Source organism: Seriola dumerili, unplaced genomic scaffold (assembly GCF_002260705.1).
Source record: "Seriola dumerili isolate Sdu_G_001 unplaced genomic scaffold, Sdu_1.0 BDQW01000478.1, whole genome shotgun sequence".
Classification (NCBI taxonomy): Eukaryota; Metazoa; Chordata; class Actinopteri; order Carangiformes; family Carangidae; genus Seriola; species Seriola dumerili.
Window position 1 is genome coordinate 2,643,593 of NW_019174733.1, and position 23,362 is coordinate 2,666,954.

At 40.3% G+C, this 23,362-nt stretch overlaps 2 protein-coding genes across 3 annotated transcripts in view; both read right to left on the minus strand.

Annotated features, from left to right (window-relative positions):
* Window positions 1-279: 279 nt before the first annotated feature.
* On the minus strand, window positions 280-2,147 carry dkk1 (dickkopf WNT signaling pathway inhibitor 1). Its single transcript, XM_022763766.1, has 4 exons — window positions 1,793-2,147; window positions 1,520-1,664; window positions 1,172-1,306; window positions 280-1,053 (listed from the first exon to the last, which is right to left on the minus strand). The coding sequence occupies exons 1-4, from the start codon at window positions 2,003-2,005 to the stop codon at window positions 788-790; spliced, it is 759 nt and encodes a 252-aa protein (XP_022619487.1). The 5' UTR covers window positions 2,006-2,147; the 3' UTR covers window positions 280-787.
* Window positions 2,148-6,786: 4,639 nt separating this feature from the next.
* LOC111235208 (cGMP-dependent protein kinase 1) overlaps window positions 6,787-23,362 on the minus strand; it is a 78,860-nt gene continuing 62,284 nt past the window's right edge. For both annotated transcript variants that reach the window (XM_022763576.1, XM_022763575.1), the window contains exons 8-18: window positions 16,942-17,007; window positions 14,765-14,839; window positions 10,271-10,367; window positions 9,982-10,121; window positions 9,074-9,163; window positions 8,444-8,585; window positions 7,765-7,928; window positions 7,456-7,578; window positions 7,307-7,369; window positions 7,125-7,191; window positions 6,787-6,984 (exon numbers count right to left, since the gene is read on the minus strand). In XM_022763576.1, coding sequence (XP_022619297.1) covers window positions 6,886-6,984; window positions 7,125-7,191; window positions 7,307-7,369; window positions 7,456-7,578; window positions 7,765-7,928; window positions 8,444-8,585; window positions 9,074-9,163; window positions 9,982-10,121; window positions 10,271-10,367; window positions 14,765-14,839; window positions 16,942-17,007 — 1,126 coding nt within the window. In that variant the 3' untranslated portion in view covers window positions 6,787-6,885. The remainder of the gene's footprint in view (window positions 6,985-7,124; window positions 7,192-7,306; window positions 7,370-7,455; window positions 7,579-7,764; window positions 7,929-8,443; window positions 8,586-9,073; window positions 9,164-9,981; window positions 10,122-10,270; window positions 10,368-14,764; window positions 14,840-16,941; window positions 17,008-23,362) is intronic.

Here is a 23,362-nt window from a genome sequence, read left to right on the forward strand (position 1 = left end):
TTTTCCCACCCGTACCGTACCAACCTTTAAGTGAATATTTGGACTAAATCGTTCGGACTCTAAGTACTGCAGGAGAAATTACATTCAACACATCCTCACTGAAACAGTTTCCCCCATTTTTGTTCTTTTGTAACGCTTTGGAGCAGGGGAAAAAATACTGTCAAAAATGAGTGGCAGAAAGAAGGAGTAAGGTTATCACATGATGTTTAATAAAACAAATATATTCAAATTTTCTATATATAACATTTTCTTATAAAACAATATATATAACACATTTACAATGCATGCAGCACCATGTCTTTATAATACTGGTGTTGACAGAATTCAATAGCTCAATTAAGTGCCACCTCCAGGATAATATTTACAATACAGTAATTTACTGCAATAACTGAGGCTTGAAGTTCCATAAAAAGAGAAACAAAACAGCTCTGCCATTACCGACGAAAATGAATCGATGTTCCAAAGACTTCTGAGATGTCACTTCCTAACTTCCGACTCCTCATCTGTTGATGGGGAATTGGATCAGTCCGCCTTGCACTGTTGCATCCCTCTGGGTGTATCACTTTTCCAGGGATAATGTCTATCCTTCCGGGTGCTGTGTTTGAGTCAGCAACTTTGGCAGGAAAGAATGTCTTAGGTGTTGGGTGTCTATGTCTGTATGTCAGCATCTCTGGTGTATGCAAGGTTGAGAAGTGTTGGTCAGTGTCTCACTGATATGTGGGTTTGCTGGTTGTGTGTCTGTGTCTGTGTGAGAGTGTATTTCTGTCTGTGTGTCCGCGCGTTTATGTCAGCGTCTCTGACAGGTGTGTAGGTTCCGGGCTGCAGTCCTGCTGACACTTTGGTCTCGCTCTCCTTTCTCTGGTCGGCAAGCCAGACCGTCACCACAGTCGCAGCGCTGGAACAGCTCCAAGCCGTGGGTGCCTTTCCTGCGGTGGCGTGTACACACCTGGCCCTCCGTCAGCACAGGCTTGCAAATGCGAGACCAGAAGTGTCTGGCGCAGCACAGACCCTCTGAGCAGTCTGCAGATCTCAGGCAAGTATCCCCCTCCTGGCCTGGAGACAGAAGGAAGAGAGTGATGAAAACATGTTGCATGAAACAGACCTCTATGAAAGTCTCTTGGGTTGTTACTTGAACCCAGTAAAGCCTGCTGATTCTTTGCAGGACACTCACCTTTCACAGCATGTGGCTGATGGCCATGGGCAGTGGGGGGCCTCTTGGCCTGATGCTCCATGGTGTTGTTTTGTTTGGGCAAGCCGGTGATGATGGATGCATCAGTACCATCTATATCATTTGCTTGGCAAACACCTAGGTCAAAGGGCAAAAGAAAAACTGCATTTAGGGTATGTATTTACCACAGTAGATGTCAAGTTATCCACCACATGGGCATATTAGAATGAATGGATATCAGTGAATATGCATGCAAGATTCTGACTACAAGCAAACTTTCCCGAGCTATGAGAATACCAACAGGAACTTCTCAATGTTAGTGTTTATTTCGGATGGGATGCCTCTGCTTACCGTTACTGCAGCGGTTTCCTGCACAACACATAGAGTCCCGTGCGCAACGCTTCCGGCTCTTACGGCAGGGCAGGCAGGCGCCTCGGACGTCGTTGCAGAATTCATCACCTCCGCAGTCTTCATCATCCGTGCAAACACCCGACTGCTATAGTATGACAAGAACAAAGGCAGCGTGTCATAGAAATGTTGATATATTACCTATAAAACTTACTTAATCGCAGCTTTTTTTCGTGGCGCACAGGCTTGACTTTTACGCACGGGAAAGTTAATTACCTGCAAGGTGTCTACGGGTAATTTGTGCCCCACGCTACCGGAGGGTGAGGTGCGCGGACTCGGACTGACAGTGTTTGTGCCTTTGCCACCCGAAGCTCCGGGCAAGTTTTTGATGGCGTTGGAGTTCGTCAGGACTGTCCCCGCGTAAACGTCCCCAAGGTATCCAAACAGCGTGAGATACACAGCCAAGAAGCGATGCGCTGGTAACTGCATGATTCTCCCCGTAAACACTGTTGTGCTGCAAACACACGGACAAAAAATCCCTTCTGTTTTGCTGAAAAACAAAAACGACCGAGTGACAAAGTCCAAAGTAGCCTTGAATCCTGAATCCCAAAGTTTCCACAGCGTTTCGACACGATGCTTGGAAAGTCTCCTGCCTCTCAGCCCTGGGATGATCTCTTTATACATGTGGACCTGTTTGTCTTCCCGCCCCTCGCTGTGCACAACAAAGGCGGAGGGTGGAATTTCAAAGAGAGCCCCACTGTACGGAAATGGCCTTCTATTCTCCCTGCACAGGACTGCGTTTCACAATGTTTGTGTAATGATAATGACCTGCAAAGTCTGTCTGAATGCCCATCACCTAGTGACGCAAACTGGAAATAAAGTATATCCACAGTAAGGATTTAGCCACTCAATCTGCTTGGTAGGGTATAAAATAACATTTTTGATACAAAAATTAAAAAAAGTGAATAAATTAAATATGCACCCCATTTTTTTTCTCAAAACAAATGTAGTTTTGTCAAGGTCTACCAGTTGTGTGACTTTGTCTCAACACCTTGTGGAAAACAAATGTGATAGTCTTACTACTTGACGGAGCTAGCAGTATTATGATATGATTTTAATTATCTTGTTTTCAAACAAAAAACATGATTATGAGACCAAACTTGTTAAAAAGTAATTTTCTTGTTTTATAGACCACTTAGTCGACTATTCTATTATTCTTTGTTTTTCCAAAAAAAAATATTGATGCCAACAGTTCACCGTTTATTAATAGTCTATATTTCATTTTAATGACGTTCAAACTATTATACGTGTAATTATAAGAACAATTGTATATGCTACAAAATATTTATTTGTGAAGTGACTTTGCTTTATAGCTGTAGTAAAAGCTCACCAGTATTCCTCACAATGTGGGATTTAGTGCGTTTCTTTCTTCATAAACTCCGTTACCCCTCTCTATAAAAGCGGTTTGGTTATTCCAGTTTCTTTGACATTCAAGTAGCCTAACTGCCCTTTGGCTGTGTGATGACAGTGATTGAAGTTACTTGTGTCGATTAACCACTTCATTTGATCCTTCTGATTGCAAAGGGGGCAATTATCCTCCAAAGTGTGCTTGATTACACCAGTGGCGGACATCAATGTGTAGGATATGCAGACCATTAAGGGGTGTGAAAAGTTTACCGAATTAATGGACTTCCGTGGCGAGGCCTTTCAGGGTTGACTGGCACTTTGAGATTAAAGGCAACTGTGATCCGTCCTGCTCCCTGACCCTATTGGATCGTCCACTGCAAGAAATGGCCCCATTAAGGAGAGATTTATCTTGAAGTGTTCAAATTTAAACCTGAAAAGTGGGATTGTGACCTAAATCTGCCAACCAAGCCAGATCATGTCACCTCTTCCCCCACAGACTTGTTTCAACGTTTTTTCCCTGTGATCTAATCTATCTCTTAGCAAGACGTTCCTGAGAATCATTAAAATAAGTGAAACAGTATTTTGTGGGAAAGATCACTCTTTTTTTCGGGTCAGGACACTGAGGCTTAATTACTTTACTCGTCCAATTTTGCAGCATTTGACAAAGTCCAGTCCAGTCAGTGTGCTGAGTAAAAGCTCACAGGTGCTGATGTGCACGATGGAAACGAGCCCTTTAGATTCGCTGTTAAGATATCCTGGCACTTGGACGTCATCTGCTGGTCATCTATAGCCCATGTTTGAGTGTGAGGATGGATGTGTGCGTATGAGAGAGAGATGCGCCGTAGACACCTGACAAACACACTGTAGCACTTTGCGTGTTTGAATTGCTGTATATCTTTTGAAGTAGCGCTTTTATCTCCACTTTACTAAATGTCAGTGCTGGCAAGGTGAGCTCCTTTGATGCACTTTGATCCCCTTTGATCTCCCAGAAGTGTCACCCTGTTGTTATGGCTGAAGCCATTTCCCTGTCCCCCAAACAGATTTGTTGTGTGAATAACACTGAGACCAGAGAAGCTGAATCATCTGCACTTACGACTAAGTGGAGGACATTAACTGTGGGACTGATTATTAGATCTCAGGCGACCTGAGCCAGTTCACATCAGGCTGAGACAGTTTTGTTGAGCGAGATCTGTTTTACCTGGAGCTCCCTCGTGTGGCAGTTGCAGCAAACTGTACAAAATCTCCTTTACACAAGCTTTCAATCAATCATGCTGAGTTGTTTAAAATAACTAAGACAAACACCACTCAAAAGTATTGTTTTTACTCTATAATTTTAAAAATCTTACACGTGGCACTCTGCAAAACTAATGTACAGCAGAATAAACAACATAACACAAGGCAGATATCAGGTAACATTGCAGAAGGCGGTCAATAAGAGACTCAAAACCAGTGGTTTGTAAAGTCATGATGTACATAAGGCTTTGTGATAAACATAACCTGTCCTTAATACAGTAAAATACTTATGGTATGCCTACAGAGCTAAGATTTCTTCTCATTTGTAGCTCTCCATCAACATCATTGATTTATACCATTTAAATGTAAAGATGTCTGTTTGGCTTTCTGGGATGAAATACGAGTTGTGCTGTTCGGCTTTATTTAACCCAAACCATAAAATGAAAATCTGGATGATGATGCATTATGATCGACGTTATCATACAGTAAAGATTGTCAACAGTGGCAAACAAGAGTATTGTTTTCACATTAATGAAAAACTGCAAATCATTCTTGCCAACTCTAAATACTCAGATCGCATGGACTTTTGTCGACTGAAACAGAGGGTCCCTCTGAGCTTTCATTTACTGTTCACTTCATATCAGACCAGCTGTGGTTGATTTCATAAGATCACGTTAGATATGTAGAGAAAAGCATGTCATTGCAGCCATGATAGGTATGATAGATTTTTATAATCTTACTGTTAATAAATGTTCCTGTGAGAGAAATCAAAGGGGTAAAGCAGGACATTTATTTCATACACACTTTTGTCCGCCATCAAAAGACTAGAAATTCTCTTTCCAAGGTGATTAATGTATTTATTAGATATAACAAAGGATGAGAAGCAGCCATCTAAGAGGACACATACGTTTTTGAGGTGTATATGTGTTCATGCAGCATCGAAAAGGTCTTGCGATGTTAATTTTGTATGCCATTGATTTAAGGCACTTACATTTCTTCTGATTTTATGTTGTTATGCTTTTTAGGTGATCAGCTGGGTGAGAGATCATGGAGTTAGTGGTCAAAGCCGTGAGCTTCACAAAATATAATCTGCCTTTCTTTTTTTAATTTTGCCATCTGTCTGAAGGAGACACTTTTAAATTGTTAAAGTGTTGGAAGTCTTAAGATAATGTGGACGTGGTAAATTTTGCCTCCAAAGATGAGGATGGTTAATTTATATGAATGAACTTAACATGGTTAAACCTATTAAAACACCTTGAAAATACCACTTAGCACAATGTAACATGGTGTCAAGTGATATCAAACAAATCTTCACTCAAGTTTACAAATTGACACAAGTCTCCAATTTTTGAAAAAGAAGTCAAGTACGTTACAAAGAAACCAAGCACAAAAAAAATCACTATACAAAAACAATAACCAGTACTGTTATCTCACCATCGCTTATCATAATTTATCAGCAATTTAACAGCACCAAAGACATTAAAACCAATTTCACAGTTATATCAGAACTATACAGGAGCAAACAGAGGATGTCCCGTTTGGTTGAATGGGGAGAGGCATTTGGGTGATTTAAAAAACAAATTTAAGAAGTATGTAGGTAGAGAAGCGTTCATATGCGTGTTTAAAAGCGTATTAAAGAACAAACAAAGAGTGTGACTTCATCTACTGAAGCTTAAAATTACCTAGAACTGCTGATTTTCTCAGTTAATGGTCTTAAGTGCATAATGACAGATTGCTTCATGGAAACTCTAGCTGACATTTCATGTGTGTCGGTGTGTGTGATTCATTAAAATTTAAGTAGGGCACTTGAAGAGTCACGTCTCTTTTGACTGGATGCACAGTGTTTGTGCTTTTCAAGGTAGGTTTATTTTATGTAAAGTGTACTAAGTATTTGATTTCAGCCCGGTTGTGTTCATTTGTGAGAATGTAACTTGTAAATTCAAATACTATGTACCGTACAAACTGTATGCCGTATGGATGTTAAACGAGAAGAAAATCAGTGACATTCAGGTTAGTCTTGAGCACTTGATGCCAGGTTTACTTGCAGACTGTAGTGTGTAGATCTCTGAAAAGGATCCAAACTCGCAGCAAGCAGCTGCATGTCAAAAACCAGGGAACAACTGCAGTAACATGTTATAACCTCCCGAAGTTCACCAAGTATTTCACCAAATATTGCGGAGAAACAAACGGAGAAAAAAAAAAATCAGTCATCAGCTTCTTCTCTTTTTGAGCAGTCAATCATCACACTTTTCATACTTTTATTTATCCTATAACCAAAACTTGACTATTGATCATTCATTCACCCACAAAACATCTTTCTCTGTTAACCTGGGAAAAATCTGGCTCCATTATCAGCCTCTGTTGGATTGTGTTTATGTGTATGTGTGTGTGTATCCCTGCACTTTCTTTGCCTGCGCCTTTAGAGCTGAGTGTAAGACAACACTGAAGAAGTGCTACAGCAGTCCCATTATAAATGCTTGATCCAGAGCCACAGTGAAATAAAGGCATATCGGTGACCCAGAGGGTTTGCCATCCATGTGTTTATCTTCTTCTCCATATCTTCTCTTTCATTTTTAATGCAGTTTTTTTTTTTTTTTTTTTAAAGCAGTTTTTTTTTTTTTTTAAAGCAGTTTTTTTTTTTTTTTTTTTACAACACAGCCATGTCGTCAAGATGGCCTCCAAGCCAACAAAAGATGAGTTCCTTTTGGTTTTAAGGGGAGAGGAGGACTTCAAAAATCAACATCCCAGCCGGAGTTGTCATCAGGAGGTGGGTCCTCATTGTCTTCTGGGAAGCTGTCGAAGTTACTCGTGTCGACTGCTGATGTGACCTGGTAGAAAGACAGAAAAATAATTCACATAAAGACTAAATAATTGGCCAACAAGTGAGTTTTGAGTAAGAGATTCACTGCAACAGAGCAATTAGATAGAAAATGAATAACGTGTGAGGCTATCAGCAGTGCACACTTACATTAGGGATAATAGGAGGCGTCAGTGTCCCCTTCTTCAAGCCCTCCCAGTTAAAGCCCTCAAACCATCTAAAGGAAAAAGCAGCATTAATACTTCAGTTGATAATTATGTTTTACTGCACAATTATATTATAAAAAGAGATGAATTAATGAGAAGATCATATTCATTTAAAAGCATTCTTACTTGTGCTTTTGGATGTCTTTGACACCATTTTTCAAGTTTCCCAGTCTTTCAGAAGGATTATCCCTGTAGTAGAATAACAACAAGATTACTCAGCATATGGACCACTTAACTGAATTACACTGAGTGAAACTGCTGGAGGCAACACTCACCTGCATAGCTTTTTGATTAGGTTGGCAGCATTTTTGGTAATTTTCTTTGGAAATTCGATCATGTCAATGCCTCTCAGGATGATGTTGTAGGTTTTCATAGGATCGGGGCCAGAGAATGGAGGGCTACATAACCGAGGCAAACATAGTAGTTTTGTGTAAAAAATGCATTGATAATTTTCTTCTAACAAGAATTTACTCAATTGTCGTTTAACTGTTTGATTTGCTGTGCATCGGGACATACAGTATATGCCAGTGACAGGAAATACTTTATAAATGAGTTTTCATGTACATGCCCAGGCTTGTGTGTACCTGCCAGTTAAGAGCTCAAACATAAGGATTCCTAGAGACCAGTAGTCAGCTGAGATGTCGTGGCCCTTGTTCAGAATGATCTCTGGTGCTACATACTCCGGCGTCCCACAGAAGGTCCACGTCTTCTTCCCGAACCCGATCTTCTTGGCAAAACCAAAGTCCACCTGAAGTAAAGAAAGATTTTGTTCTGTCAGTTCTGTCAAGTTGAAAAAGAATTAGAATTAATTACATATCAAATTGGTCCTTATTTTTATCAGATCGTATTAATTTTTATGTAGAATGATTGTGAAGCTGGAGATGGAGTATAATTGTCTCAATATGACACTTTTTCATTTGATGTTATGGCAGGATGGATAGATGGAATCGAGCAGCTGGTTGCTGCTCGGCCAAAAGCTACAAACGGGTTCTCCATAAGGAAAGAAGGGTACCCCAGTAAAAATACAGAACCTGACGTAACCTCAATTATAACTTTTTAAAACTATAATTATACTTTTTTCACCATCAAGATGAGGAAAGTGTTCAAATTTAATTTCATCCTTCATCGTAGCATCATAGAAAGATGAGGTTTCTCTCTTTCTTATGTGTGTAGGACTGTATGTTTGCACCATACTCTTCTCAAAAAGTATAGACAATGAGATTCAGAGGTTTTGTGAGTGGTGGTTCCATGTTGATCTCTTACCAGTTTGGCATAGCCCCTGTGGTCCAATATAAGGTTCTCTGGTTTGAGGTCTCTGTAGATGATTCCTTTGGAATGCAGGTAGGCGAAGGCCTCTACCACACAAGCTGTGTAAAATCGGGTGGTTGAGTCTTCAAATGAACCCCTGGAAACACAGAGAGGCAACAGAGCTGAACTGTGAATAAAGTAAGTGACGATGCAGACAGGTCCTGGCTGCTTCCTGACAGATAGTCTGCAGTAGTCCAATAATGAAGTTGTTTCTTAGACCAACTAGAAGGTTCAGTCTCTTCATGGATCCCACAACAGATTTCCAATGAAGATTTTATCTTAGGTGTTAAAAACAAATTAAGATCTGTCAGGAAAACAATCTAATCACCACATGTTTTAACACATTTGAACCACACATGTCTAAACTTGTAATTCATGTTGAGCAAAATGTGGAATGTATGAATAAAACTGAAGGGAAAAGCACTGGCAATCTTGCGAATGAGCAGGACTGAAATACTTGAGGTTTTGGCTCTATTACTGAAATTTCAACACTCTACTCATTGTAATACTCATTCTTGGTGTCAGTAGCAGAAACAAAAATATGACACAGTTCAGTTGTATCTGGCCTGGAGAAACACAGCTTACCGGTCTCGAAGAATGGTCCACAGCTCTCCTCCTAAACACGCTTCCATCAACATGTAGAGGTACTTGCTGTCCTTGAAGGTTCTATAAAGTCTGAAAACACAAAGTGGATGTTATCTTAAACAGCTGTCAAATGCAAAAATATCTGTTGAATGTCTCGCTGGACAAGTGCAATGAATCAATGTGGAGAGTCCAAAATGAATATTCCAAAATTAAAAGAAGATACCTAATCTTGCAAAATGACTGTTGACACCAATTTAGGAGTCGATGTAAATTAAAATTGTATATTTACGCAAGCTTTGGAGTGTAATTATTTAATCAATACAAATGCTACCACTAGTTGTATAGGAGGCAATTTTAGATCAAAATGACTCATTTATCTATTTAACACTGTGTATGGTCAGAAACATGACCATCTTTTGTTTACTTGACTTTTGTTACTATAGCCAAATGATTGTAAGAAAAGTTAGATTTATTTCAAGCTTAAGGCAGCAACAACTAGTGGATTTGAAAGGGCAGCTGAACTTTTAAATAGTGTTCTATATAGTGTTGCATAATGGTTTATATAGTATTTAATGAATGCAAAAAAAATTTTAATTCTTTGTGGCTCCTTTTTCTCTTTCAGGGTCACAAGATGCTGGAGCATTTTCCAGCACAATGGAGCAAAGAAAGCAGAAAAAACAGGTTCACACAAAGCACTCCTACTCACATTCATTCTGCATTTATAGTACTAAGCAATATACTTGACGTACATGTGGGAGGAAACCTTTATTAACATGACAGAGAACCTGCAAGCTCCACAAAGAAAATCAAGCCCAGTTACTTCTGGCTGTACTGATCCTTATGACATGTATAGTATATACACTAGATTATTTATATTTCCCTTCAGTGTAGCTGTTCAGGGGGTGTACCTAACAATGAAGTCAGAGTGGGCCTCCTGCATGATGAGCTTCTCTGAACGAATGTGCTCCTGCTGTCTCGTGTCCACAATGTGCCGTTTCTTCAGGATCTTCATGGCGAAGGTTTTGTTCTCATCGCTCTTGAGCTGAACCTGCAGTGAGATGGAAAGGAAGGAATTCAAACACAAAGATCAGCCTGCACATTCACCTGAGCAGCCTGTTGAGCAATTACACAGATGTGGAAAAAAAATAAATAAAAAAGAAATCATTCATGTTACTGTCACAGTACAGTGCCTCCTACCAACTCAACACGTCCAAAGCCACCAACTCCCAGAGTGTCGATGATATTGAAGTCAGCTAGGTTGAGATTGAAGAAAAAGGCATTCTCTGCTTCATACCTGTTGTACCGAGAAAAGCAGGGAAAAGACAGAATGGGGACAGGATTAGAGATGAGAGGAAGGGTGAAAGAAGAGATAATCCACTTTCAACAACCTGAGACAAAGTATCCGTCTCTCCTAGAGCTCATTTGTTTGCAAATCTTAGAGGATTTAACTCATAGTAATCTATCAAGGATGTTGCAGAGGATGTGGAGTGTATAAATATGAACACGTGAACAGGATGTGTTTGTATTTCATACTCTGGCAAACCACTTTGACCTCCGTTTGAACACAGACTAACTGTCCCCAGCCTGTCCCCATTCTTGATAGGAAAGAACAAAGACGGGGTGTCCGGTGCATGAACTGTTCAGTACTCAGCTGGCTCTGAAGACATGCCTTGGCTCTGCCACTGACCACCCCAGCATGCCATTGCTGACCTGCACACGCTGGCAGGGGAGACTGTTTCCACGTGTCCATCCCTTATCCTCAGATGCCCCATGTCTTCTCTGGTTATTGTTTGATCCAGACAGAGTTTCATCAGCTCAGTCTCTGGATCAGTGGGCTTAGGACAGATCTGAGCCTGGACAGGTTTTTCTGGGTCACTCGGAACTCACTATCATCGTCAGGCCTTTCCTCTTTCTCTCTCTCTCTCTCTCTCTCTCTCTCTCTCCCTCTCACAAAAACAGGCACGTCTGCCAATAACAGACATTTATCAAAAATACCTCTACAAGTTTCTTCCTTCATGGAGCAGCAGAGGTTAAGTTTATTTACATGAAAGTAAGTTAAACATTGACTAATTTTATGAGGAATGTTCTGGATTTGAATTTGATAAATAAAATGGCAAATGAGACATCATACTTCATGCTAAGCTCATGCTAAGAAAGGGACTTTCACTCTGTAGGATCCACCAGGTACAACAATTACACTGCAAGCCAGAACAATAAAGCCTTTTCCCCAAGCTGAATGTCAGTGGGCATTGCAGTTGCACGTGGTGGCAGGTTACTGAGCTTGTGTTTCTCAGAAACACATGAGGTTACCAGGACAGTCACTGTTTATTTGTCTGTGTATATAGGCATGTGAGACTCCCAGGTGATCCTTTCATCTTTTTCTCCCCTCCCATCATCTGGAAGCCAGCCCAGAAAACACTCTCTGCTTAAGAAAAGGACGAAGAGAAGTAATTGAGAGGACATGATTTACTGTGTTTAAGACAGGATTATTAATAAGGTCAAGGTGACCGCCACATCCACATTACATGGATTTATGAGTGCACATACGCAGAGAAAAACACACACAGAGTCTGTGATGTGTGGGCATGTGTTTGGATCCTCTTAATGAAGGAGGTCTTGCAAATTCTGTCAAGATTTAAAGGGATCAGGGGATCATTTTACATTGTGAAGGTCCTCAAAAAGCTTTAATAGTAACAGTAGTAATTTCCCAGCAGATGGCAGTGTTGCCCCATTATATGGATCAAGGTAGGTAAGCTGATGAGCATGCCATTCAACGTTGAACCACAAAATGAAGCTATTGTATTAATTAGAACATGAAAAACAAAACGACTCTTATGTTCTATTCTGAGCAAAAGATGGACCCTTCTTAAAGAGAATAAAAGAAGACAACCTTTAAACCAACTGGAGAAGTTGTTAGTGGACTGTAATGAATAGTTTTGTTTCAGGAAAAAGACTTGCCATCGCATTGTGTCTTAACTGAGGACACATACAGTAAGCTCTGGGAAGTCAATCATTAGTGGAGATTCTTACTGCAGCAGCAACAGAAATGCTCTGATAGATTTCTTTTTTTCAACTAGGCAAAAATACAGCACTTGTCTATGTCCTTTGCTGAAACACTAGATGTTGGAAATTGGAATATGAAACTGGTGAGCAGACCCAGTGGGACTGAAGCCATACATCCACCTTAAATAGATGTCTAAACCCTGACCTTGAATGAAAACACACACAGAGAGTTATATAGTGCACGTATTTTGAGGGCACTTATATGAAGCTGAAATAAAATATTACTTATTACTGTTACTTGGCAAATCCATTGCTAGCACTGCTATACAAAGTGCTCCACTGTGGGTCAAGTAGCACCCCAGTGGGTGATAAGGTGTATCAGTAAACGGATGAGATCATATAAAATGATGCAATCCCCATGTGTCTTACTGTGTATGTGTGTGTGTGTGTGTGTGTGTGTGTGTGTGTGTGTGTGTGTGTGTGTGTGTATGTGTCTGCGAGAGTGTTTGAGTGCTATTATCCTCATTTCCTTTGCTCCGGTTTTTCTTGGTCTCGCCTGACTCAAGGGAGAGGAGGGAGGAGAAGAAAGCATATCCGACCTTGAAGCTGACTCTCGTTAAATGACACTTTTATTTACCAGCAATTCCTGCTTATTGAACCACACTTGCTCAACAGACAGAAATGCTGACTCATACTGGCTCATATTATCTCATCAATCTTCAATCACATAGAGTTTTCTTGCTGGAAGTGCCATGTTTAGCAGGAAATGTAAGTGGAAATGTAAAGCAGTCTATTTATACTCAGTGCAGGGTATCTGCAAGTGTCATAAACTTGGATTTGAGGCATTTTAATAAGAGTTAATTGAAAAAACAAACCCGTTTCACCACAAAAGTAAAGACGATGAAATCAGCTGCTGGCCTATGAGAGGACAGTTTAAATTACTCCACAAAATCACCAGGAAACAGCAGCTTTTAAAAATGATTTTTAGGGCTATTTCATGCCTTTATAAGAGAGTAAACAGTCGAGATGACAGGACATGAGGGGAGAGAGAGATCTGGATGCAAACCAGGGACGTTGCTTTTCTAGGTTGGAACTGTAACTCAAAGGCCAGACCAAGTTTTATGTGCGTAGAAATACAAGTGAAACATTACAGCAGAAATAGATGTATTCACTCTAGTTTGTGTAGCGTGAGCTTCCCCCTGCAGAGAGAAGCGGCGGCTTAATCAAAAACAATGTGCATACATAGCACATAGCAGGGAGGTAGTCTTTGAAGAAAAGACCTGTCAACCTCGCAGAGAGCAGCTGTAGCTTGCGATATAGCAACAGTGCTGCTGCACAGAGCTTCTCCACTGTGACCAATTAGAGATAGTTTCCATCACTGTGGGACCTTGACTCAGGTTTTCCTCACCAAGACACAAATGTGCTCTGCTGGGCAGGGAGGGCCAGCAAGAGACGACACACACACACACACACACACACACACACACACACACACACACACACACAGATTTAGCGTACGGCAAGAAGAAGCTACCTTAATCAGGGTGAAAGTGGCTTTGATGTGACAGATTTAAGGGAGCAGAGGGAGAGAGCGGCTCTATTTTAAGTAGAAGAGAACAGGATGGATGTGGAAGGTTACAAATGATAGTTGTGCGAAAATAATTATTTGTTGTTTATTTGCAGAAAATCAATCTTAGATCTTAGATTAGCTCTCCTTTAGACCTAGACGTGAGAAGAATAGTGTAGTGAATGCACACTGCAGGTCTCTTTTTACCACACACATCTACTGGCAGGGCACTCATCAGTGGTAGTGAGCCATAAGGGGCACCTGGCCAGGACTGAATGCCAGGCACAAGCCACTGAGCCCTCCACCCCTCCTCCCCCAATTATACCCATCTTCTGTTTCCTCAGTGCCTCTATACAACACATTAACTGGTGTTATGTTCTGCTCTTTGCTCACTAAATGCCACTGACTTGCAAACATGACTGTCACTCAGCAGTCAGCTAGAAATCCGAAGCATTGGATAGAAATCTGGTGTGCTTTGTCACCCGCCTTGTTCTCTCCCTGCCTCTCTTCAACCCTTCCATCTATCTGCATCTCTCTCTCTCCCTGTTTGTGGTGATAAGCCGTTCTTGCTCTCTCGCTCTCTGTAATCTGTCATTACCAGGTTCTTGTTTCTCCTCACCTTGACTCACAACATAGCACTAAGCGAGCGAAGTATCAGATTATGCCAATACGTGGCTGTCTGAACCCATAGATGACCACCTCTTTGCCAAGGTGTCCTGTGCCTTCTATAGTGCTATTCTCTTGTTTCCATAGCGACAATAAACAGAGTGCATATTAATTCCTCCAGAAATAGAGGCAGAGGTCATAGCCTCTGATTTCTGGCCTGTCAGTCGGGTATCGTGTGGTTATGTAACAGAGCTAAAGGCACAATGCATTAACCGCTGGCCGGGAGCACGTTTCTTTATAAAACATTTATGCTGGCATGCAATCACAAATATGATACCAATGTTTTAAATTGAATTATTGAAAGTGAAATTTAATTTGTGAAGTTAATTGATTAAAACATGAAATCAAGTCTGAAGCACACAGCTATAAGATATGTTTGAGAATTTTATAATACATTGTAATATAGTGAGTATTTTAATGAATTCACACATAATCATAAATTCTAATTGTCTTACTTGGCTTTGGCATCAGCATCTTCATGGCCTTTACTGGACACATCTTCCAAACCTCCAATCAGGTGCTTGAATGAACTGCAACACAGACAGTAAATGTTAAAACAGCCCACAATCGAAATGTTTTGAAGCATTTAGTTGGTTCAAGAATCTACAATCTATCCAGCCTAAAGTAATTTACATGTTCTTGACTTTCAGTAAGTGAATGAATAGCTTATGGTTTGAGGGAATAAAGCAGTTTGCAAAATGCAGGCGATCTGTCTAAGAAACTGGTACAATCTATGACCATGTCATAAAAACCACTGCCAGTTACAATTAAATATTCATCAATCTGCTTTTAGCGAGAAGCCTACAACTAGAACTTCCGCCTCGTGGTTGTATGCCTCCAAAACCCAGTCAAGTTGCTGTTTACATCCATGTCCATCCAGACTCACATATGTAATGAAGACTAAAGTCATATAAAGTGTTAAGTGTATTAAATGTTTAGATTAATTCATTGAATGATGAATTCAATTACATTGAGTTGATAAATTAAATTAAATTTAGTTTCAGTTTTATTAAAACAAAATTCACTTAGTTAAAGTGAAAGAAAGATGATGAAGAAAGATGATGATGAGATGTCAACTGCAGAATAATAACCTACACATTACACTAACCCACTGAAATAAAATCTTCCAAAGTTGCACTGGTGGAGAGATCTGGTACATGAAAAATAACAACTTAGCTTTGGCTCATTTCTCTGATATGGCTGCCTATATAAAAGACTCCAACCAGCCTGGAAGAACAACAAACTGAGATAGTTCTCATTCAAGGCTCATCAAGCTGTCAGCGGAAGATGCAGTACATCTGGTGTTTCCTCCTGTTGAGACCATAATGCCTGTGAGCTGGGACTGTTTCCGAGCGGAGCTTTTCTTTAAATGTTTGGCTTCTTACAGTTTCTATTGCACTGAGTCTGTGACTCCCTGCCGCTTGTTTTTATTCTATGTCTCTTCCCCATAGTTTCTATCTCCTCCTTTTTCTCTAGCACATCTCCTGCAATTACCCTACCTTACCTTACCTTGCCTCTTGAGTGGTAATGTTTCCTTTGAACGCATTACACATGCATGGGCATTCAGAAAACACATGAAAATGCGCACAGACAACAAACCGTAATTGGCTGGGTGGCAAACACGCACAAAATGAGCTAGTTTTGTGGGCTGTGACAGCAATAGCTGCTTGCTGCTTTGACAGGCAGAGTGAATGGCAGAGCTAATCACCTGTGCTGGATGACTCACTCACTATTCCCTCTGCTAGCAATGAGGATAGCCATTCATGCTGTGTTCCCTGAGGCCAGTGGGAGGCCCTGGGTAAGCTGATACCATCTCGTCCCCACACCCAACCCATCAGTCTCTGTGCTCACCACACAAATTAATGCAAAAGACAAAGATGCTCAAAGACTGAACTCTTCTTCAGATAGTGACCTCATATCAACATCTTTGGATCTACATTATTTTTCTAAAAGTGATGATCTCACCATAAAAATACGATAAACTTTGCAATGAAATTAAAAGTCATGTTATTACAATTAAAGAAAACTAGCAAATGTTTAAGCTGAGAAAGTATAAAGGGCAATGTGAAGCTGAGAAATGTGGTTCTTGATAATGTCCTGAAAAACACAAGTGAAAAAACAGCTCATGAGATCATTCCTGCACAAATCTGGTATAAATCTAAATTCTTTACTTAAGTTGAGGTTAGGACACATTTTACACCTGCCTTCTTGGCATCACTTAAAAAAGCATGTCCAAATCTAATACGTTTTTTTATTTCTGTCCGTGTCTGGAAAACATTTAGATGAGAATCAGTTGAGTCCTGAACATAGACGCCAGATCTATCGGTAGACTTCAGGTGATTGCTTTGTTGTTGTTTTTTTTATCACTCCTAAACTATATGAGCTGTTATTTAAAGCAACACTACGTAACTTTTGCTGATAAATGACCACTGTAGCCATAAATGACAATTATGTGTTAATGATAAATGGTAAAATATATCATCACAGTAGAACAAGGAGAACAAGCATTCATTCATTGAGCTCTTGTACCAAAGGCCCAATGCATTTCTTTTTAATGCTAAAGAAAGAAAAAATGATTGGCAATGTGAAACAATCAGTATGTTCTGTGGGGATTAACTTTATTGATACTCACTCTCTATCGATGACTAAACAGGTGACTGCCTCTGCTGCAATGACGTTGGCCGTCCTGATGTCCTCCCTGGAGAAAAAGATCACACACACGTTAGCAAAATAGGCACATTTGATTTGTACAGTGTGCGGCCGTCGTTAACTCGCATCATTATTCAATATAATTTTTTTTTTATCAGACTTTAGAAAATGGCACCAGCCAAACACTTGCACAGCAATGTAGTCAGTAACGTCCTATTCAACTCCATTCACTTCATAAGGGGCACCGTCACGCAATGAAAACATCACTCTTAACAGGCAACACACAGCACTGCATGATTGGCATTACTCTTTATCATATTTGACATCAAGTTCATCTTCCTCTGACGATGATGCTTCTTCAGAGGAGTCGCCCCAATCGCATGAATCCTCTGAGTCTGTGTCCCAAGAATCCATCCTTCACTTTGAAAAATTCTCCCACGGCAATAAGCTCTAACTGTAAACCAGCACACTGCCCAGGGCAGCCCTCCAACAAAAGATACGCCTGTGGTACGTCTGTGGTGCGCTCCAGTTCCAATCCAAGTGCAGTGTTATCCACTCTAACGCAGACTAAAATATTACAAGAAGACAGGAGACTCTTCGAGGGATCCCCCATAAGCAGATTATTTCATGCCCCATCTTTTCGAAAAAAGCAAAAAAAAGATCATACTCTGGAGCAAATCAAAAGCTAAACAGGCTCCACTCTCGATGTGAAAAGAGTTGATTCAATTCTGCTGACAATCACTCTGTGTCTGACCTGAACTCAGTCATATGGCAACCTATTTCAATGAGCTGAGGTGACAAATCCTCCTCATGCTATGTCAACCCCCTCTGCCTTCCTTCTTCCAAACACACACACGCACATGCCCCCCCACCCACCACCACCCCCTTCCACCTCATGCACAAACTCAAACACATACACACATACACACTCTGCCTCAGTCTCTCTGCTGACCGCTTTGAGTAAAGGCCGCAGCTGGTGGAGGAACAACAAATTTTGAAAGGTGAGGGCTACAGAGCAGAAGACAACAGTGGAGAGGAAGGCAGTGTTAGTGTTAGGGGCATAGGATATATTAACAGATGACTCTTGGGGCCCGCTGGCTAGCATAACATGGAGTGTTTCATTCACCTCTGATAAGCTCCTGTAACCTGCATCAATGCTCTTAACACAATACTCTGGCTAACGCTGCTCCACCTGCTCTTCTGTTTGCCCAAAACAGCATTCGATAGCATTTACATAAGAACACTTACAGTATTAATAACCAGGTTAATGGGTGAAAGAACAACAAATGTCCCAGTTTAGATGAAGACAATGTGTTACACCATGGTTGTTAATAGTGATTGTGTGATAATTAGTTTGGGGAACTAGAGTCTTGATGAGTGACACTCAGTGGGAATTAGTTCTCAATGGTTCATCACACATGTCTGTTACATTGTATGACTTAGCTTGAGGCAAATGTTCTCATAACAGGGGGATTGATTTAATTCATTGCAAATTAGAAAGAGAAGAAAAGAAAAGAAAAGAAAAGAAAAGAAAAGAAAAGAGAAGGTTATACACTTTTGTTCATTTTTAAGCTACTAAATAGGTGGTTCAGTGTGATTATAACATAGCTTTAAGCTGATGATTATTCAAATATTCAGGAGCTGAATAGGGAGTCATCTTGCACTGTTAATGGCTGTTGAGGCACAAATGCTTATTGTATGCCAGCTGTGAATTTGCCAGTGACAATCCGCCAGCTGTAGTCACTTTACAAAAGCTATCACTCCCACTTCTACAAATTTACCTGCCTAACTAACTTGAAAAAGCTTATTTTCAATTCATGTCATATATGTTTCCAAAGACACAACAAAGGTGCTTCATTAGTTGATAATTCAAGCATGCAAAGGATTTAGACAACTTTGTTGGTTTTAAATAACTTTTGTACTAACTTTAACACAACATTTTAACAAATTATAGGCTATATTTTCTAGTACAAGCACATACACACCCATCAGTTTTTCTCATCAGCGATAATGAGCTCCGGCTACAGCAACACCCACAATCTGTTACATGACTTAATTTGTCTCATAAAAGGAAGTGTACAGTGTTTATGACATTTACTAACCATGGTGATACAACAAAACAACACAACACTTTGGGCTATACTGAAATAGTGGTTACGTAAGTGTGAATCATCCTTAAGAGACCTCCAGGGTTTCATATTAGAGAGCAGCTTGTTACACCTGTCCCCCACTGCTCGACTGTAGCTGAGGAAAACAACTTAGTGTGCCATTGCCTGTTGATACAAGCGATGTTCCATGTGAAACACAATCGCTGAACAATATCCGTCAGAATGATTCATTTGCACACTGCTGAGCCTAAGTCATCCACTAAGCCAGAGATGGCTCTGCACTTGTTAATTGCAGTGCAACAACAAATGCACTGGAAAACAGACACATGCACAAGCACAGACACACTAAAAGCAGCTGCATGCTGTGTCTGGAATGTCCTTTGGACTTACACAGGAGGAAGCCTGTGGTGTTGATTTCCAGTAGATGGTTGAAATGAACCTGGTAATTGGACAGTGATCTGATGTCCCAGGAAGGGGGTTATGAAAATAACGCACTTGCTTGGAGGCTGAGAGTGAGGCAGTAGCTACGGCCTGCAGTGAGGGAAGTGAATCTGGGGTCAGGACTGGGGCAAGAACAAGAGGTGGCTGTGGGAAACACAGTGATTTGCGCTTTGGTATTAAAGCGCTTAAGTAAATGACTGCAGCAAAATTTGTGCAGCTTTTCCCCCCATTTAAAACAAATTGGGTGTTTTCTTGATAACAGCAGAGTATGACCACTTTGCAAGGCATACCATACATTTTTACGTTAATGAATATAAAATTCTTACTATTCCAGGCAGCCACTGGCTTCAGTTTATGAAATCGAAGATTGCTTCAAATTTTTCAAGCCCCAGCGTTCAATATTTAAGTGTTAGCTGCTGAACATTATTCTAATTACAAGCTATGCTGTTAATAACCAAACATGGGCAGTTTGAAAAAGATAACGGGGAGAGGTTACTCTCAAATCTCAGACATCAGAGCTTGCCACAAACACTTGAACACACTGAGTAAATTATTTTAATGGCCTGCCCAAAAACAAAACCTTTTGTGGTAGTGCTTGTGTTTCTCACAAATCTCTGCTTGAACATGCAGTTGACAGATCAGTCTGCCAGAAGGGTACATACTTGTGAAATTGTTGGTTATTTTGTGAATTCAGGGCTCTAGCTACAGCTGACTCTCAATACTTAATGCTGTTTTCAGTTCCCCTCATCCCTCAACCCCCCCACCCCCCACCCCTCCCGATTGGCTTCCAACACCTAAAATACATTTTTGGCCTGTGGGAAACTCTGAAGGAGCAGTCTCTTTTCACAACACAACAATTGTGGAGTGTTTCCAAAATAAAAAAAAAGGCAGCATGGGATTCACTTTTACAAAATGCTTCTCAAGCATCTTCTAAAAAGCTTCAGACCTTTGATAGTTTATTTTCTTGTTGTGATGGTGAGAAAAGAGAGCAGTAGCTGCATAAAGTCTCCAGCAGTCTAAAAACCAATGGCATGCTTTAGAGGAATGTAAAATATACAGAGGATTCAAGACCAGAACATACAGCAGCAATATAAAACATACAGACTTATATTTAATAAGTAAAAGGCAGAAGTTAAAGCTGTGACTCATGGAGGATGAGCTATTAAAAGACTGAAGTTATGGTTTGGAGTAAAGCAAAAGCGCTGAATCTATAAGGCCGTGTTCAAAACAACAAGCTCAGAATTAAAAATGCAGCATTTATTTCAATGATATCACTGTGTTGGTGTAGCAAGGTTGCCATTATAGCAAACTTCGGCAAAGGTGTTGATTGTAGCTCAACTTTTGCTGCAACACAGTGCTTCAACCAGCAATGTGTTACACTGGCCAGTACAATATCGAGTGCACAGACCTGGTAAAAAGTATAGGTACAGTCATGCTTTTATCACAAAACACCAAGTATAGCTGAGGCTGATGGGTGTGTCATTTTGCAAGTGTTAAGTCATAATAATACTTAATTACTGGACAAATTAAAACATTGATCTGATAATGACACCAAAGGAAAAATTAAAGAATCACCACAAGTGATTATAATTCGTCCCAGGGGGGAAATTGTGTAATTGATGTGTGCAAATTTCTTGGAAATCCATCCAATAGTTGGATGGCGGCCTTAGAAAAAAACATCAGGGAGTCACCAAAACCATAATAGTATGTCGACTGGGGGCCATCAGTGTGTGTACAAAATTTTACAGCAATCTCTCCAAAAAATGTCACGACTGTCACTGTTGAAACAGAAGAAACTTATGCTGTTGTGTTAATTTTTCGTAAACCCAGCTACAAATAAGGAAAAACTGCTGTGTAGTCCTGATGTCTGTGAAACCTGCACTTCCTTTCATTTTCTCACTGGTACCTGTGTTAGCACGCCCACACAAACATAGCCTCTCATAGTGATTTATCACAGGTCTATTGTTGGTCTGACACTGACGCCAATCATATTTCTGTCAGTGACATCACTCTTTTTCGAACAATCCTTCAATTCCTTCTCATGGAACACACACACAGAGAAACATATGTACACACACACAAAGTACACTAAAGAGCGGAGGTCAGGGTAGACATTGTCTGTGCTACTGATGGATCTACACTGGAAATGAAAGTTCATACTTCATCGTGACAGGAAGAATGTCACATCAGATATGCTATTGGCTACGTCCAAACAAGAGTTTCAAACCGGAGCTCCCCCTTTTTTTTTTTTTTTGGAACATCCACCTATTGGGATGAGATACATATATACTGAAGCGTCCGTTCAGGGCTATACATACACAAAGCCTTTAGGGAAAACATGTAATCTGATATTTCTTTGGCTGCGGTAATGTACACACAAACACACACACACACACACACACACACACACACACACACACACACACATCACAGACCAGCACTCAGACAAGCTCTAACAAACCATTATGGCTGGCAGGAGAACAGACTTTGATTTGTAAATATGTTGTTCTCACAGATCAAAGGCAACGTCTTCAGATGGACTGAGTAGCCTTTGAGTAGGGGCTATTGAGTTTCATGAGCAAGGACACACACAGTTAACTTCTAATTAGAAAGAAGGCCCTGCAGAAGGGCGCTGTGATCAAAAGCCTGGTTTCAAGATGGCCAGCATCTCAATCATTTAAATTTGCGAGACATGCTTGACCATCAAAGGTGTAGCTGAACAGGCTTCTCTCGCTCAAGACACTCCAAGACAAAAGGTGTTCCTGACAACAGATAACAACAATGCCAAACAGACGCTGAGGTGAGGAGAGCACTTTGTCAGAGCGGGGTCTACAAAAGACATGGTTTTCCTGATTAAACAGAGCATGAGATGCTGTCGAAGGTGCTTTGAAGAGCTTTTCAAAACTGCACACTACTTGAAATCTGATTCAAGCAACAGTACATATTTATTGCATATGTGCACTATGCATTTAAGGATATATGTGATATATCATGTATTTATAAAGAGGTTTAAATATATGAGTCAGTGTGATACATCAAAATTTTTGCAGTTTCCAAGAAATCAGTGAATTCCTAGAAAATTCAAACAGTTCAACACAAAGGAAGCACAGCTGTTCAATCCATTATAAATTAGTACTTTGAGTCACACTCTCATTCGTCAAACAGCTAGTTTTTTTTTTTTACATCTCATTAGTGTAAAAAGATCAAATTTCTATCTGAAACAACCTACTGCCAAGAGATCAAGCTTCCTGTGCCTCACATGTTCTGCACGCATTTTAATGCTCTGTCGTCTTTTATATCCTCTTGTCATTAGTTTCAACATATGGGGAGAGCCCAACCATCTGTGCAATTCCAGCTGTCGCCTGAATACCCCCCTTTTTTTTAATATCTGGAGTGATACTTGTGCAGATAAAACTAATGATTTATAATGTGTTTTGACAACACATTCTCTGACATTTTTTCAGAATATTGCTTTGGTTCAACTTAGCTTCCTTTGTGTTTTGATGTGTTTATAATATGCTCTTGAGGTGTGACTGTTAAGAGCTTGCGAACTGAGTTGAGGTGGTTTTAACAATTACCACAAGATGGCGACATCTCCATTTTTTTTCATGTTGACACTATTGGCTATGCACATGCATACCCCCAAATGTATGTGCATGAGTGCACACAGTATGTTATCTGTTCCTACCTGACCACTCACAGACATAACACACTTCCAATTATTTTCCATCTCAACCCTCTCTCAGTTTTAATAATACATTGTCTGTGGAAGCGCACAGTCATGACAAGACAGCACAAACAGCAGGGTAAAAATATCACATCAGGGCAATGGTGTTTGACGGTAGAAACCAAATA

What these genes read in the sequence shown, in the direction of transcription:
- dkk1 (XM_022763766.1), bottom strand. Translation starts at nt 2,005, where the DNA reads ATGCAGTTACCAGCGCATCGCTTCTTGGCTGTGTATCTCACGCTGTTT. An exon ending in TACCCGTAGACACCTTGCAG is followed by an intron (nt 1,665 to 1,792) that starts GTAATTAACTTT and finishes GTCATACTATAG; the next exon opens with CAGTCGGGTGTTTGCACGGA. An exon ending in TCAGCCACATGCTGTGAAAG is followed by an intron (nt 1,054 to 1,171) that starts GTGAGTGTCCTG and finishes TTCTGTCTCCAG; the next exon opens with GCCAGGAGGGGGATACTTGC.